At 34.7% G+C, this 17,957-nt stretch overlaps 1 protein-coding gene across 3 annotated transcripts in view; it reads right to left on the bottom strand.

The window, feature by feature from the left end:
- MYCBP2 (MYC binding protein 2) overlaps positions 1-17,957 on the bottom strand; it is a 252,568-nt gene that overhangs the window by 95,169 nt on the left and 139,442 nt on the right. For all 3 annotated transcript variants that reach the window (XM_040623680.1, XM_040623687.1, XM_040623672.1), the window contains exons 40-47: positions 17,650-17,868; positions 11,487-11,712; positions 10,342-10,460; positions 9,602-9,689; positions 7,315-7,364; positions 4,530-4,702; positions 3,128-3,272; positions 985-1,200 (exon numbers count right to left, since the gene is read on the bottom strand). In XM_040623680.1, coding sequence (XP_040479614.1) covers positions 985-1,200; positions 3,128-3,272; positions 4,530-4,702; positions 7,315-7,364; positions 9,602-9,689; positions 10,342-10,460; positions 11,487-11,712; positions 17,650-17,868 — 1,236 coding nt within the window. The remainder of the gene's footprint in view (positions 1-984; positions 1,201-3,127; positions 3,273-4,529; positions 4,703-7,314; positions 7,365-9,601; positions 9,690-10,341; positions 10,461-11,486; positions 11,713-17,649; positions 17,869-17,957) is intronic.

Here is a 17,957-nt window from a genome sequence, read left to right on the forward strand (position 1 = left end):
TACTTCAGGTTTGTACAACCAACTTCCTTTTATAAATCTTTGCATAGATATTTCAGAAATATCTAAAACTCATCACACCCAAAAATATTATCTTCCTCAACCAAAATCTGCTCCTCCTCCAATATTATCAATCTTACTACTTACGGTCAAACTGTGAATTTCACCTTTTAATTCGTACCTCTTTCTCTTTACTCTATCCCCTTCAGGCACCAAGTCCTACTGATACTAAATATCTTTTGAATCTATTCTCATTAGTTCGAGGGATTAGCACATCTCACCACCTTAAGTGAAGTCTCCTAAAGGGACTTGAACCTAACCATGCCTCTTGATCATCTGTCCACTTATTCTCCATATTCCACTATGATATTTATAAAACACAAATCTAACTGTGTATTCCTCTAACTGAAAGCCTTCAATGGCTCACCACTGCTCTCTGTTACTGGCACAATTCCGAACTCCTGCTTTAACTAATGCACAACTTGCTAATTTAGTCCAGCGTTGCCTCTGAAGAGAACTAAAAATGTTGCACAAAATATTTTTAAAAATCTGTCTAAAGGCATTGGAGAGCAAAAAAACCCCCAAAGAAGTAGAAAACCCAAAAACATGAGGCTGGCATGTGAGAGAACCCCAAAATCGAAGGGGGCTATGTTAACTGAATTCCTGAAGGGCTATGTCCTAGGTAGGAGAAATGTAAATTGATAATAAACAAATAGTTTTGCAGGAAATGAAATTCAGTTTTCAACCATCTCAATCTCTGATTGGATTAACTCGATCTATTACTGGAATTCCCCTAGGCATCTGCCAAAAAACAAATGAAAATCCTCTTTGGAGGAAAATAAATCATCCTAAAAAAATTATTCCAAGTTTGTATCTATCAATAGTTCTCTAGACCTGTGATTTTGTGTCTGTGTTTGGATCACTGAAATGTCTGTTAATGAATAAATGGTGGAAAATAAAACTTTTCCAATGAGTGAAACATATTACCTTCATCATTGTTATGGCAATATACCGAGCCTCCTTCACTATCATCGGTTCATAGGAAACATCCAGCTTTGGCGATGCTAGCCCACCAAAGGTCATATCGGTATTAGAAGGTGCAGCTGCTACTGCAGGGCTGCCAGGGATCCTCTGAGGTTTCTTCACTTGCTCTTGTTGTAAAGATGTTTTTTTCTGAGAAACAGGAACGGCCTTCACTTCCACCTAACCATATTATAAAAAACAAATACAATTAGTATATAACTGTCCATGACACATTCAAAGAAACAATTAACAAGTACGGACCCACAACTCCATAAATTTTATGTGACCACTGGTCTGTCCTGGGCATTCCTTTCAAAGGTGTGCTAGAATGACCGCAAGATAGTTCCACAATGTGAATCTGGAACACACCGTGTAAACGAGGCCTTGATTTTTGGAACAAATAATCACAGATATCAAAACATAAAATAAAAATAAATGCCACTATTCATAAAGTACAGGATAGTAGAATAAACGTACACCGAATTCTTGAATTATTGCAGGGGACAACATTAAATTACTTTATTAGGTAATTCAAGTATACTTTCCCACAATCTCCACATATTTTAAAGCACTAAGCTCTATTTTAGCTATACTGTTCTGCAGAAGAAAATGTACTCCACTGATAAGACTTAAAAAAAATAACACATAATAAAAGAAATTTGAACTGACATAATGCCCTGGGAATATTACAAATCCATCTTCTATTTAAAACACAGAAGTTTAAAGGTATATAGTAAAATTCTTCAGCTTATATGCTGAAGCTTTCAACTTTAAATGTAATAAAAAGAAAAAAGCTTTCAACTTTAAATGTAATAAAAAGAAAAAAGGGGAAAAGACAAAAAGTAAATACTTTCAAATTTAAAGACACTTGATTCTCACTCTTTTACCATCCAAATTCATGTATTTTTAATTTTTTTATTAAGTTTTTTATTCTAATTCCAGTATAGCTAATATATAGTGTTCTGGCATATAATATAGTGATTCAACAATTCTATACTTTACTCAGTACTTATCACACCAAAGGTATACTCTCAGCACCTATTTCAGCCATCACCCCCAGCCCTCCTTCCCTCTGGTAACCATCAGTTTGTTCTCTACAGTTAAGAGTCTATTTCTTGGTTTCTCTCTCTTTTTCCCCCTTTACTTTGTTTTTTACATTTCACATATAAGTGAAATCATTTAATGTATGTCTTTGTCTGACTTATTTCTCTTAGCATTACACTCTCTAGCTCCATCCATATTGTTGCAAATGGCAAGACTCATTCTTTTTTGTGGCTGAATAATATTCCTGTGTGTATATATGTGTGTGTGTGTGTGTGTGTGTGTGTGTGTGTGTATACACCACCTTTTCTTTATCCATCATCTACTGATGGACACTTGTGCTGCTTCCATAATTACACTATTGTAAATAATGCTGCAATAAACACAGAAGTGTATGTATCCCTTTGAATTAGTGTTTTTGTATTTTGGGGTAAATAACCAGTAGAGTGTTGTTACTGGATCACAGGGTAGTTCCATTTTTAACTTTCTGAGGAGCCTCCACCACATATTTCTAATTTAATATATGTCAATATTATATTATAAATGTTGTTTCAACAGTACCAAATGCAGAATGTATGAGTCTTTTTTAAATTTTAAATTCAATTAACATATAGTGTATTAGTTTCAGAGGTAGAGTTCAGTGATTCATCAGTCTTACATATTACCCAGTGCTCATTACAACACGTGCCCTCTTTAATGTCCATCATCCAGCATGTTTGAGTCTTTTAAAAAATAAATACAAAATCTTAAAAGGTGTTACTTCATTGATTTATTCAACCACTATATATTAAAGGCTTTCCCTCTATGAGCATATATGGACACTTTCTTATCCTTCCTTTGAATCACCATAACCCCTAGCAAAATGTAAGAAACAAACAATAAAACATATAACTTGGAAAAGTGTGTGCTAATTAATATAAATAAATCATTCAAATAATTTTTTGGCTTCCTCTATTTATAAATATGAAGACAGTACTGCAAATGGATTCTAATCACTTTTCTAAAATTTTATTAGTTAAAATAGTCCGTGCTTTGATGACTATTATTTAATTCTGATAATAATTACCTTCATATTCGGAACATGTACCACATCTCCATATTGGTCTTTTGTTTGAACAGTTATGGTGGTAGGCCAACCACAACGAATATCATCCTTGTTTAGGATCAAAGATGTTTTCTGAGGATCAGCATAGGAGTCTGGCTGAAGCCACCTGGCAGTGATGAAAAAGCAAGCAAAAAACTAAATAAAAACCAAATCAGCATCTTTAATGATTAATGTGAAATTAAGCCAAATGAATAAAACCTGTATCAAACAAAATGCTAAAACAGTATCTTCATTTCCAGTTCAGTGACGATCACAAGTGTCTCCCTTGCAATTTGCTAATAACAAATTCATTAAAAAATATGCCAAAGTACAGGAGATTTGTTTTTATAAATAAAATAGAAATAATTTTAAAATCAGAAAACTTGACATTTTAACGTGGCTGACATAAAACCACGGAGAAAATGAATTTATGTTATATATGTTTGAAGCCCTAATTACACTCATATTACCGAGGGAGGTCTGCCTTAATTTGCCAGCCTGAAAACCTGGGAAAGAACAGCTCCTCTGTAAAAGCAGTGACAGAAATGGCATTCTGCTTGCTTACGAACAGCTAAGTTAAAGATACACTGTCCGTCTTCTCTTTACACGATTTTTCAACTATCTTCCTGCATTACCTTCCATGAAAATTTTGTCAAATTTCTATACTCTGGATATCCATTCTTGAATTCACTGCATGATCTACATTCAAGTTGTCCTGGGAGGTGAGTGATAAGTAACTCTGTCATGTGTTACATAAGAATGTCCACAAAGTTAGCAGTGAGGCTGACTTAAAAGATTTTCTATTCTCCAATCACCATTTTGGTTTTTAAAAACTACAGAGGAATCTCTTTATTTTTTTTAATTAAAACTGGGAAGAAGTTAGACTTCTATATTTACTAGTAAAATCAAACAAGCTAGCATATTTTTTCTTTTCATTAAAAAGAGAAAAGCAAATAGCAAAAAAATAAATGAGAACTCTACAACCTCAAATGATTTCACTTAAATTCTTAATTTATCTTTCTATTATTGGTAGATTTCAGAAGAAATCTTATTAAAAGAAAATACAGTGATAAATTTAAGTTTAGTCTAGATATTAAATGTTATTATCAAATATATATACTTCTCAATTACACATGTGCTCCACCTATTTTTTAAATAAAAGTTCACCTAGGAATCTTTAAAATAATCAACTAACGACTACCATATATTTTAAATATATTTTAAAATATTTACTATTTGATACTTTAGCAAGTTCAAAACACATAAACCAGATTATTTTAAGCTGCATTTTAACATCCTAATGACTTTCCTTTTGCTTCTCTTCAGAAGTGAAGATGGAGACAAGCCCTGATAGTCAGGAATTGTGGTACTTAAAGCATATTACCTTGCAAGCCTGCCACCACTCGATCCTGGAACACAAGCAATAAAATCATCCAGAAAAGACTGTTCATTGCTTTGGATTTGAAGTGGTAAGTTTCCTTCAAGTGCCTCTAATATAGTTGGTGAATGAGAAAGAGCTAAACCCTTTCCAAGAATACCAGAATGGGTTTTGCACACCTGATGGGTAAAAGAGAACAGTTATGTATTTAAAATGTAAAATTTCAATTACATGAGTTTCTTGAACTTGCACACAATTTTAGGGTGGTCTTTTTGGAGAAGTTATTTTCTCTCCATGCCTACACAAGCCTACAAAGTAGAAAACCTCCCCAGGAGGGAAAAAGATGGGAGAATACTTCCAGCCTTCTTCCTTCCACAAAAACAAGTGACACATCAGAGATCTGCATGCTAGGTGAGACTGCGTCTCCACCCACTCTAGCCCTCCCTGTGCGGCATCCCCATCTGTCTGGGCCGGGCCTCCCTTCTGCAGGCAGCTGTGGAGGTCTTCCACTTTCTGTGTTCCCATTATTGGTATCTTTCATGGGTGGACTATCTCTGCTCTCTTAGGTGGGTGGGTACTAAGGTCCTGCCTTGGACTAAAAGTGGACAGAAGCCTGACTGTGGCTGCACATAAACTCTATTAGCCTGTCTAAGCCTTAATTGAAATTAAGAAAAAAAGGCAGATAAAACTGAAATTTTAGTTTTCATTGATCTGACAAGCAAGCCTTATGTTTTGGAAAGACCGCTTTAAATGTTGAAACTCTAGAAATTTTTAATGACTCTATTATAAATTTCAAAACAAAATGCTTTTCATAGAAAAGGATTATATCTCCAGTACTATCACATTTATACAACAGTACCTTCTGCATTTTAGAAGATAAGCAATTCCAAAAACCATGATCTGTTTTTTTTTTTTTTACAACACAGGAGATTTATTTTTCAGAACTGATTTACTTTTACTCAGCACATAGTTATTTTTCAGAACTGATTTACTTTTACTCAGCACATAGTTTTTTACAACACAGGAGATTTATTTTTCAGAACTGATTTACTTTTACTCAGCACATAGTTACAACACAGGAGATTTATTTTTCAGAACTGATTTACTTTTACTCAGCACATAGTTCTAATACCTGTTTATTTCTTTTTAAAAATTTTTGATTAACCATGATCTTTAAAATCAAACAGACTTGAGTTCAAATCCTGACTTTGGACAAGTACTGCTGTGTGCGCGTGAGCTAACAAGTTACACACCACTCCTGAATCTGCAAAATGTATAAACTGGTTATCAAGTAAATCTCTCTCTTCTGTGGTTATTATACAATTTAAATTGTATAACACATATAAAGTACACAATACATTGCCTAACAAGTAGCAGGTCTTTTTTTTTTTTTTTTTTTAAGATTTATTCATTTGGGACAGAGAGAGAGAGCAAGCGCACATGTGGGGGGGAAGGGGCAGAGGGAAAGAATATCCAAGCAGACTCCCACTGAGCTTGGAGCCCGATGCAAGGCTCAATCTCACAACCCCTGAGATCAGGACCTGAGCTGAAACCAAGAGTCAGATGCTTAACTGACTGAGGCGCCCCAAGCAGCAGGTTTTTAATATATGTTAGACCACCAGGACAACTACCTGATGTGCCAAAAATGTGGGCACTCTGGGCCAACTGGGTTTTTTTAACAGAAGCACAATAAACATCTCTATCTGGCCTAAGTGACATTTTATAAACCACAATAATCCCTGTAATAATGAATAACATATGAGCTTCTTGATGGTTCTCTTTAATTAAAATATTGTCTGATACATACTGTACTTATTAAATGTTTGTTGAATTTTTATTTTTGTACCTTAAAGCAAAAAAATTTAACTTTTTTTAAAAACAAAAACAAAAGCTGGTGGATCTTTAAAACTCAGAAGTTTCTTAACATTATTGGGGATACTAGGGCTCCCTTCAATTAATTACAGTATAGTGATCAAGATCATGGACTTTGTAACCCAATTGCCAGAGGTCAAATTCTAGCCTGGCTGCTTACTAGCTGTGTGATTCTGGGCAAGTTACTTAAGTTCTCCATGCCTCAGTTTCCTTACTTATAAATGGAGATAAGTCTTTCATTCCGGGGCTGCTGTTAGGACTAAATGAGTTAAAAATAGGCAAAGTGTTTGGAATAGTACTTGATAAGGTCAAGATCAAATAAATGTTCGTTTTTATTATTACTGCTGTGATCAGTTCATCTCGGGAAATAAGATTTAAACCACTAGCTGTAGGTATTAGACCTGGATACTTAGACAAGTCGCAGAATTTCTTTGAACTGCAGTTATTGTAACTGTAAAAGAGATAATACTGACCTCAAAATGTAAATGCTAAAATAGATACTATTAAAGATACAATAAACTATAAAGTACTCTATAGATATTATTTAAATTACCACTACTAACACCCATTTTTCTCTTTTTCTAACTGATAGATAAAACTTCTTTCGAGATCCAATTTAAATGTCAACAGCTCTGCAAAGCCCTGCCTCCCCTCAAAAACCCCCGGCCCTTGGTAAACTCTTCTTTCTCCCTCAGGATTTATGTCTCACTCCAGATTTAACAACCACCATGCAGCACAGCAAGAGCTCGCTTCGTTTCTCCCACCAAGAAATTATGAGTTACGTATCTTTATCTGCCAATGAACAGAATGAAGTACTTAACAAAAGTCCTATATTCAAGAAAAATAAGATCGATCTGAATGAAAATACTGCTTTTAAATTAATATACAAAGTTTATCCTTATGATGTTTGGGACAGTACCTGCAATGCAGCCTCTTCAAGAATTTCAAGATCTTCCTCTAATTCATTACCTGTCGTGTGAACAAAAAGTTTTACCAACATGTATCAATATTTAGTTTAACTTTCTAGTCCTTTGCATTTATTACACCTTTTTCACAATTCTGATATTCCAGATTGAAAAGAACTATTATCATTCTGGATCAGTCTCGGTGCTTTACATTTTAAAATGTAATTTTCAGTGTGAATATAAACTATAATTCTCAAGGCAATACTCAAAAAGTATCCACTGAGTGATTTGCACAAGATATATACTATATTTAGGCATATAAATGTGTACTTTTGAATTTAGCCTATTCATAATCCCCTCCTCTCCCAAATGAGGGAACTGATTATTCAGAATCTGAGCTTTTTTATCTTGGTTATGTTATAGAAGAGCTATACCTCTAGTATAAAGAGTAACATAAAGGATAAAATAAGGTAGTGATTGTATCCTCTATCCCTTTTCTCCTTTATTGCTTAATATAAAACATATTTTATTTAATGCATTTTCTTTGATAATTTAATTTATATTACTAAGGTAAGACATCTTCCAAAGGAAATATTCAAATCGTACAGAAGCGTAGAATGAAAAATTCTATCACTCCCCTTCTGAAGATAAACAGTGTCAACAGTTTATGTATTGTTCAAGAAACTTTGTGTGCAAATAAGTGTATGTATGTGTGTCAACATCCATACTCATGCACACATACACCTATATTCATACATATATATATAACATAATGTTCACAAAAATGGGATCCTCTTCTGCAACTTGCTTTTCTCAGTTGATATAGTTTGGAATCTTTCTTGGTCAGGACAGAGATCTCCTTTTGGTGTTGGTTTTTAACAGCCCCACACATTCCCACTGCATGGATGTACCTTGAGTTATTCAACCAGTTTTCAACTGATATTTGGTTGCTTCTAGGTTTTACAATTAAGCACTGCTATATTAATCTACCTTACAACACATATTTTTTTGAGCATTTGGGCAAGTATGTACAAAAATTGCCATATCAAAAAGTAGACGGCATAAAAAATTTAACAAATTTTCTCCAAAGGTTGCACCCATTTTCTTCATATACATAGGACTTAAGATGTCTCATTTGCTCATACATGTAACAACATTCAGCAGGAGCAGAGGAACTGAGAAGCATGGAAGGGAGCAGGAAAAGGGAAGGGAATAGAGAAGATAGAACGGAAGAAGGAGAATGAAGTGGCAAGAAGGGTAGCCTCAGAGGGAGGGGCTGTAGTTGGACTAGTAGGGGGTGAGAATTGGGGAAATACAATAGTAATGCCTTTTATTCCCAAATACTGTGAAAATAAATGTTAAACCATGTCTAAGCATCCTAGAATCAGTAAAGATTTTTAACTTTAGTTTCATCTTTATCATACTGATTATAAATAGACTTACATATCATACAAATTTGTATCCTATAAAGAGGTAGTATTCCTGCCACTGCCTCACTTCTCTGCTGTGCTTCACATGAAAACTCTTCTAAAGAGCTATCTATCTATCCAACTTGCCCCCCCCTTCCTGACTACTCACTCTCTCACTCCAATCTAAAGGCCTTCTGTTTCTCTCCGATATATTTCTTGTTGAGTATATAAGTAACCAACCAGTTTTTCCATCCGATGGTAGATTTTAATTGACTTCTCAATTGCATTCAAAAGTCTAATGAATGTGCCCTCTCCTGGTTTTACTCCTACCTCCCCAGCTGCTGTACCAGAGTGTTTTTTACACCCTCTTCGTCTTGTCTGTCCATTTTTTGACACTTAGTCTGGCAAGTCCCACCTTTGATCCTGGGTGATCTTCTTGTTCTCATTTGCATTCTTTTCCTAGCTCATCTTTCATATGGTCCATGTCTTTAAATATCAACTATGTTCAAATGACATTTCCACTGACTTATCCCCTGAGTGCCAGACAATGAATATTCAACTGTCTACTTGATATGTCCACTAAGATATTTAAGATATATCTCAAACTTCTGGTTTAATATCATATATCCAGTGCTTAACCCAGTGCCTGGCACATAGCATGTATGTGCCTAAGGAGGGTTTGTGTGCATATCTGTGTGTGAATAAAAAAGACCAGAGGACACTTCAGTAAAGAAAACCCAAATTACCAGTTTATTAAACAGTTACTACTCATGAATATATGTGACTATGGAATTCATTTTGCTAATTTATTTCAGAATGTCCTAGATAAACATATTCTACTCCTGAAATTTTTTTAAAAAATCATAAGCACCTAGTACTTGACCAGACTTACCAATAGGAAGTGCTAGATCCTTTTTCATCAAAGCTGCGGCACAAACTCCACCAAGATTGGCTAATTCTTTTTCCAACTGAATGACTCCCTGAATAATTATTTAAAAAAAAATTAGCTGCTTTAAAAAATGTTTGGAGGATAAAGTGTTTGGAAGATAAGGTGGATTATCAACATAATGTGATTTTGCATCCAAGCGTAACTTTCGAGACTAGAAGGAAGAACATGTCAGCTAGTGGTTAAACTAAGAATGGAAGAGAGTCAATAATATGTCTCCTGCATGTTACAAGGTCCAGGCCTACAGGCTCATTGTCCAAAGAATTGTCATTCATTACTTTAAAGTAACATGATCATTTTTTTCAACTTTTGTTTTATTATATGATTTGAAACATTTAGAAGAGATAATAAGTTAGTCCCATTGTGAAATCAGGTTCTATTATTTACTCAGAAAGGTATAGCCACCTGAGGATATTTGAAGCAGGCACAATTATACAATTACACTTTCTTTAAAGGCTACATCATGTTGCATAGACTCCATTCTCTTCATGTATTAAAAGTAGCAAAAAAAAAACCCCAAAACCAAAAACCACTACACAAAATCAAACTACAAGGTATTCTAAATTATATACCTTAACTTAAAATAAATTTGACTTCTTGAATATAGGTAGCAAATACTTAACTTTAGTTAACAGCAGCCCTCAGAAACACAATCTTAACAGAATGAGAAGATAATTCATGCTTACCTCATCAGGTCCAGGGCTAAACTCGTATCCAATTGCAAAACATTTAAAACCATAGAAAGAAGCTTTGTCATCTTTCACATAATCTGATGCAGTTTCCAATGAAAAAAGGGCCTCATTTCCTAGGGAAAAAAGCTAACGTTGAGTTCAAAATCTGAAACAACTTTATTAAAATTTCCCTATCTTTTATCTCTCTCAAGATAGGTAGCAATACAAAGCAGATACTAAAAAGCCCAGTCTTTTCGGAGGTTGAGGGTGGTCCTCTATCTACTTGAGTAAGACTGTTAAAAACAACGCTAGCCAACAACAGAACCAATCCCAAGTGAATTATTATTTTTCTTTATGACCAACCTCTCCATATCAAATGTTCTCCCTTTCTATTACATGACCATTTTTCAATTACCAGTCAATTACTAGGGTGACCTAGGTTAGTTAGCCTTTTCTGTTTCAGAATGAGCAATTCTCTAACCTGGCCCCTCACAAACAAACAAGACAGGTCAGACCAGAAGAAAGAAGCTTCTGAATTCAAATAGGCTGTGAATTTGAGGAATCACAAGAATATTTACAGTTAATTGGTTAAAAACATAACAGACTACATACAGTTTTAATAACTTACAAACTTTCTTTGAAAGGAAAACACCAGTAATAGCAATAACAAAACCGCTGCCTGTTCCCGTCTCTGACACACACACACATACACATATACCCCTTCCAGCCCAAAGAACCAAAAACAAAAGTTTAACATAACTCAGTAGGTTAGGTGGTTGACCAACTCTCTGGAACGGAAAAGAGTCCTGGTAAGTTCTCAAAATCTTTCACCTTTTGGGAAAATAAAAGATCAAATCCGCTTTTTCCATAGTTTGTTCCCAATTGTATAGCCAGCCACTCCACAATATTATTAACTCTGCTTCAGTCAAGCTAATCTTTTTTCACAAGATCCTCACAACATTCTCTTTTCTAAAACTCAGTTGTGCTATACCCCCTATCCAGACTTTCTTTCGCCACTCAAGTGCAATAGGATGCATAGTAGGTCTTGAAGAAATCCTTCTAAAAGTTGTAAACATTCTCAATGATGTAACCTTACTAAACATAATTATCATAAATGCATAGATTTTACCATATAGAACAGAAGAGAAAAAATAACTTACCTGGCAACACTAAAACCATAGTAGGCCACCCAGAGGACCCTGAAAATTTCTTTAATTCTATCCAGGAATTAAGATTTTCAAGAACAGATGTCAGTTTTGGTCCATATCCTGAATTCTGAACAGTTCTAACAGGAATCAACAAACGAAGGACATCTTCTGACTGTGCAGTGCCACATTGGGGGTCAAACTCGATTGTCATCCACCGTACACATTCTGGGAATGTCACCTGAGATCAACAGGCAAGAAGACACTTTGTTAAGAAGAATTTGATTTTTGATTTTTCCTATTTTAGAAACAGGACATACTGTAAAAACGATGCTTTCAATACACTGTAACTAAATTTTAAGTAAGAAATTAATAGAGTAGTTTCAATTTGATCAGAAATCAAGGTATTAACGTACAGTATCAATTGTCCCAACTCCCCACTTGCAACATTTACTGCTTTCTACCTAACACTTGGTTGATACTACATTAATATTGTTTGCTAAGTACACACTGATAACATTTAAAAAATATTACAAGGCTGTTTAATTTCTATAAACATTGAGCTATCTAATTTTCTTGTGGAAGTTTATTTATAAAATAAATTTTTCATTTCAGTCAGAATGCATTTATGGAATATAAGCAGGTAAATGAAAATATAATTTGATGGGTAAAATGTAAAGATAGAAAGTAAATAAATCATTAAAATATAAGGTTTTAGTCACTTTTAGGTTACCTACTATTCATAGTATGTGCTACAAATGATAATTTTCATTAGCAAAATACTTCAGAACTTCATATATTATGAGAATAAATAAATAATAACACACGATGAGGGGTGTCTGTGTGGGTCAGTTGTTTAACGGTCCGACTCTTGGTTTCAGCTTAGGTCATGATCTCAGGGTTGTGAGATCAAGCCCTGCAACTGGCTCAGCATTCAGTAGGGAGTCTGCTTCTCTCCCTCTATTCCCCACCATGTGTACCCACAACATGTGCTGTCTCTCTCTCAAATAAATTAAAAAAAAAAAAAAAGCACATGGTGAAAACCTAGATTTTTATATTTTCTTAACCTAAAGTTTTACTGTAATATGAGTTTTTCATGACATATAAGTACATGTATTTTTAAGGCCACTTTAAGCTTTTGTCACCATCATGGCAGAGAAAAATTCTATAGTCAAATTACAATTAAACCAGACCATGTCAAATAGTAAACTATGAAACAGTTATAGGGTATGATATGAGCATTAAGCAATTTCCTAAGTATGATACTGGTCTAAAAAAATTACCTAGGACTAAAGCAAACATTTTTAATAGAGGATTTAAAAAAATCTCTTACATGAAAAGCTCAACCTTGTTCATAATTAAATAAATGCAAATTAAAACAAAAGTAAAATACCATTTCTTCCATTTTATTAGAGGTCCAAAATTTATAACCATATACTCTGTTGGGGAGCCTGTGAGAAAACAAGCACTCTCAAACATTATTGGGGCGGGGGGGGACACAGAACTGTATAACCTCTACAGAAGGGACTTTCTCAACATCTAGCAAAAATACATATGCATTCACCTTCTGAATCAGTATCCCCAAATGTATGAAGCATATGGCTCTTCAATCTATATTTGTTTGACCCAGCAATCCCACTTTTAGGAATTTACTTTGAAGATATACTTCTAAATATATGAATAAACAAACAAAATCCCAAACATATACACAAGGTTATTCATTGCAAAAAAATTTGCAAAATACTGTAAACACCCTAAATGCTCATACACAAGACTGACTGAATAAACTATGATATATCTTCACAGAGGAGTACTAAGTAAAGTTATAAAAAAGAATGAGGATGATCTCTTTAAGTGGATATGGGGAGATTTCTATGCATGTTGTTATATTAAAAAAGTATAAAATAGTATATTTGATGTGCTACCATTTTTTTTTTTAACATTTACTCATTTGCTTTAAAATGAGAGAGCCAGAGAGACATCACAGAGGAAGAGGGAGAAGTAGGCTCCCCGCTGAGCAGAGAGCCCAACTTGGAGCTCAATCCTAGGACCCTGAGATCATGACCTAAACTGAAGGCAGATGCTTAACTGACTGAGCCACCTAGGCGCCCCAGTGTGCTACCATTTTCAAATAAAAAGAAAAATAAGACTACACCTATATCCATCTATCTATTTTTCAAAAAGGAACACAAGAAGGAAATACCGGGATACTCAGTGGAATAAGTGAGAAGCAGAGAAGGGAAAGGGAAGGGCCTCATAATTCTGAGCATATTATTTTGTATAATTTTATTTCTGGAGTTATGTTACTATTTACACATTCAAAAAATAAAATTAAATCAAGTAGGATGGGAGGGAAACTCACAAAAATTAAGTACAAAAAACAAACAGGCCTAACTTTATAGCAAAGTGATTGTAAAGCAACCTGCATATATAGATAAAGAGAACTACTCCAAGTAATTTCTTCTTCTTCTTCTTCAAGATTTTATTTATTGATTTATTTGATAGAGAGGCAGCGAGAGAGGGAACACAAGCAGGGGGAGCGGGAGAGGGAGAAGCAGGCTTCCCGCTGAGCAGGGAGCCCGATGTGGAGCTTGATCCCAGAATGACTTGAGCCGAAGGCAGACACAACGACTGAGCCATCCAGGCGCCCCTCCAAGTAACTTCTGAACATAGTATTTTGTTATATAATGTCAGTGGAATATAATCTAAAGACGAACATTTTGCAAGGAAATTGTTTTTTACAGTGACATATAAATGGGATAGGCATAAAGAAAAGACCCCTATGATGTTGACTGGAACTAAAAAGGAATGCTCAAAAACTGATAAAATCACAGTAAAAGGACACAGAATCCAGCTTGAATGAACTTTCACTGGCCAAATCAATTAAAATTTGAGCATCAAAATGAATAATGACAGCAAAGGATTATAACATTAAACAAAACGAAAATTCTTAAACCTGTATTGATATAAGCACATAAATGAATGGATGGATGTTTAAAAATGAAGGGGATGGGAAAACTGTCTTTTACAATAGAACACCACATAGAAGGAATAACAGAATTAGAAAGCCACCATTTTGAAACTACTATAGGGACAAGTGATTTGGGTAAGAATCACCAATGGATGCTAAAACCCCTGGGTGCAATTTGTCAGGGAATGATATATTTTACATAGTCTCTAGCTACCTACCCATAGATATCTTCAAAGGGAAAAAAGATGCTTTTTTGGAGGAGAACTTGCCAGATATCCTCTTAATCAAGTGGTAAGAACTTCCTGACAGGATACACCGAGAATACAGCATCACTTATGAAGTGTTGCTGCCCAAAACACTTAACCTGAGTTTAATCATCAAGAAAGGATCAAGTCCAAATAAAAGGAAACTTTCACAAAACCACTGATTGTATTCTTCATAAATGCCAATGTCCTGAAAGACAAGGAAAGCCTGAGGCACTGTTTCAGATCAAAGGAGACAGAAGAGACCTCACAACCAAATGCAATGGATGAGCCCGGCTGGAACAGAGATCTGGGTTTAGAAAAATGCTATAAATGCTGATGTTGGGGCAACTGGCAAAATGTTTAGCTTATAACATGATATGCCACTACTATTTATTATGATAATATAGCACCAGTGTTAAATTCCCTAGATTAGTGTATTGTTGCTATACAGAAAAATCACTGTTCTTAGGAACAAGGTGATGGGTCATGATGCTTGCAACTTACTCTTAAATGGTTCAACAGTAATAAATCCAGATAAAGAAATACAACAAATGTGGCAAAATGTTCACCGATGAAGCTGGGTAAAGGGCATATGGGTGATCATTACACAAATCTTACTTTTTCCTACAGGTTTGAAATTTTTTGAAATAAAAAGTTGAAACACATGGGGAATGAATATAAACAAAGAACTGCATCTGTGTATGTGACTATGCTTACATTAAAAAGCAATGGAAGGATAAACTACAAAGTTATAATAAAATGAAATGTTACCTATGACAGGGAGGGAGGAAACAGAGTGAGGGGACAGAAGAAGAGCTAGATTTTCTGAATACCCTTCTTTATATATTTGAGTTAGGACAACGTAATTATTTAAGTTGTTATAAAACAAGTTCTTAAAAGCAGCACCTAAAATCCTCAAAAAAAAATGATGCCAAATATATGTCCAATTAGTGGCATAATCACACAGGAGAGGGATTATTCCAACTTAATTTAAAACACAGTAATCGACCACACCCACTTACTTTAAAGCACAGTCATTTCTTTAAACATCTTAGCTGGGATATACCCAACAGACAAAAGACACACATACATAGCAAATGAATAACTGATTTTCCAATTCCAATATCCCCAGTGTCATTGGGAACAGGAATCCAGATGTATGAGAAAGATTCAAGTAAGGTCCTATGGACCTTAGTTTGAATTAGTATCATCAGCACAAACTCTGACGTATTTTATCTTTAAAAAAAAAATACATATACACATAAATGTATCTATACAGAAATATATACACACATATAAAAATAATATGTACCTGTGTGTATAAATACATGCATGTTTATGTGTGACTGTATGTACTGATTCTGTGCACTTTAAGTATCTAGAAACAATCACCAACCCAAGAGAAATGAGCCAAATTCTCCCTGCCAAATTTTGGCCTTTATATACGTATCACCATTAAAAGGAACCAGGGCATTTTGTAAAAACGGCTGATTTAGAGCTGAGGCAAGAGATGTAAAAGATGAGCCTAGAACATCTTACACCAGAGAGGCAGGACGCTATGAATGACTACAAAACGTATGCCTAAAGGATTCAGAAGGCAAGCTGAAGAGGCTCCTATCTAACAAAGACATATGATCCAGTTTCTTAAATAAAATTCAAGGAAACAAAAAAAGAGCTGGAGAAGCTGTAGATAACAAGAGACTTAAAAGACACAATTAACAATCACAATGTGTGGATCTTATCTAGATTCTACCTCAAACAACTAAAAAAATTAAAATCTTATCTGGATCCTAATTCAAACAATTAAAAATGTGCACATGATGACATGAAGGAATTAGCTTTTTTGGTATAATAATAATATGGTTACTTTTTATGGGTCCTTATATTTAGAGATGCATAATGAAATATCCATCCATGAATGTGCTTTAAAATAATCTAGAAAGGGACAAAGTGGGTGGGGAATAAATCAAACAGGTCTGGCCAAGAGGTGGGTGGGGGGGATGGGTTAAATGGGTGATGGGAATTAAGGAGTGCACTTGTGATGTGAATCACTATATTGTATTGTACACCTGAAACTAATGTTACACTGTATGTTAACTAACTGGAATTTAAATTAAAACTTAAAAAAAAAAGAGTTGGTAACTACTGAATCTGGGATGATAGACAAGTGGAGTGATTGTACTAGTTTGTCCTTTATATGTTTACCACAGTCTACAATAAAAAGGTGAATATTTTACAAGCACATAAAACTTACAATTACATTGATGAAGCAGATGAATCCTCCTTTTCCTCCTTAATTTACATGATATAACTTAAAAAGCAAGGAACAAGGATTCTGGATACTCTATTAGAGCACCTTAAATCCTACACTGGATATGCAAATTTTCAGAGCTCAGGTTGTGGTATAAATACTATCAGTTCCAAAAATATGATTTTTAAATTTTAATGCTTATATCCACTACTATTACAATACATAATATGCAGTTTAACACTATGTACTGCATTATACTTATAAAAACATATGAGAACAATTCTCATAAACACTCCAAAATTACATGTTTTTGTTTTTTTTTTTAAAGATTTTATTTTTATTTATGTGACAGAGAGATAGCCAGCGAGAGGGAACACAAGCTGGGGGAGTGGGAGAGGAAGAAGCAGGCTCACAGCCGAGGAGCCCGATGTGGGACTTGATCCCGGAACACCGGGATCACGCCCTGAGCCAAAGGCAGACACTTAACAACTGCGCCACCCAGGCGCCCCCAAAATTACATGCTTTAACAATAAAAACTCTATCTTAAACCCTCTTGTGTATCTGACAGTGCCTAACCACCTGCTAATTTCTGTATTTAAATACTATAAAAAAATTGTACTTCTAAACAGAGGCGAAGTATCCTTTAAGATATCATTATAAAACATCAAATCAAGTTTTAAATTTAAACTCTGCCTAGGAATCGGTGCCTACCTTGTAGTGCATCACACATGCAGGCTTATAGGGGTGCTCACTCTCTATGACAGCATAGTGATTAGAGGTTGTACAAGCAGAGAGGCCTTGCTCAGGTTGGTTTCCTGTGGTGCTATCTGTTGACTGATTAGGATTGAATGCAGGGGGTGCATACTTCTGATTCAAAATGGCAACTGAGGGAAGTAACTGTTGGACAAGACCAAAGACTTCTACAGCCACCTAGTATAAAAAGAAATTAAGAGATAATAAATGTAAAAATTGCTTTAAAATTATTAACTACTATAATTGTTGGCTACCCTTAATTACCA

This window comes from Ursus maritimus, unplaced genomic scaffold (assembly GCF_017311325.1).
Source record: "Ursus maritimus isolate PB19 unplaced genomic scaffold, ASM1731132v1 scaffold_10, whole genome shotgun sequence".
NCBI lineage: Eukaryota > Metazoa > Chordata > Mammalia > Carnivora > Ursidae > Ursus > Ursus maritimus.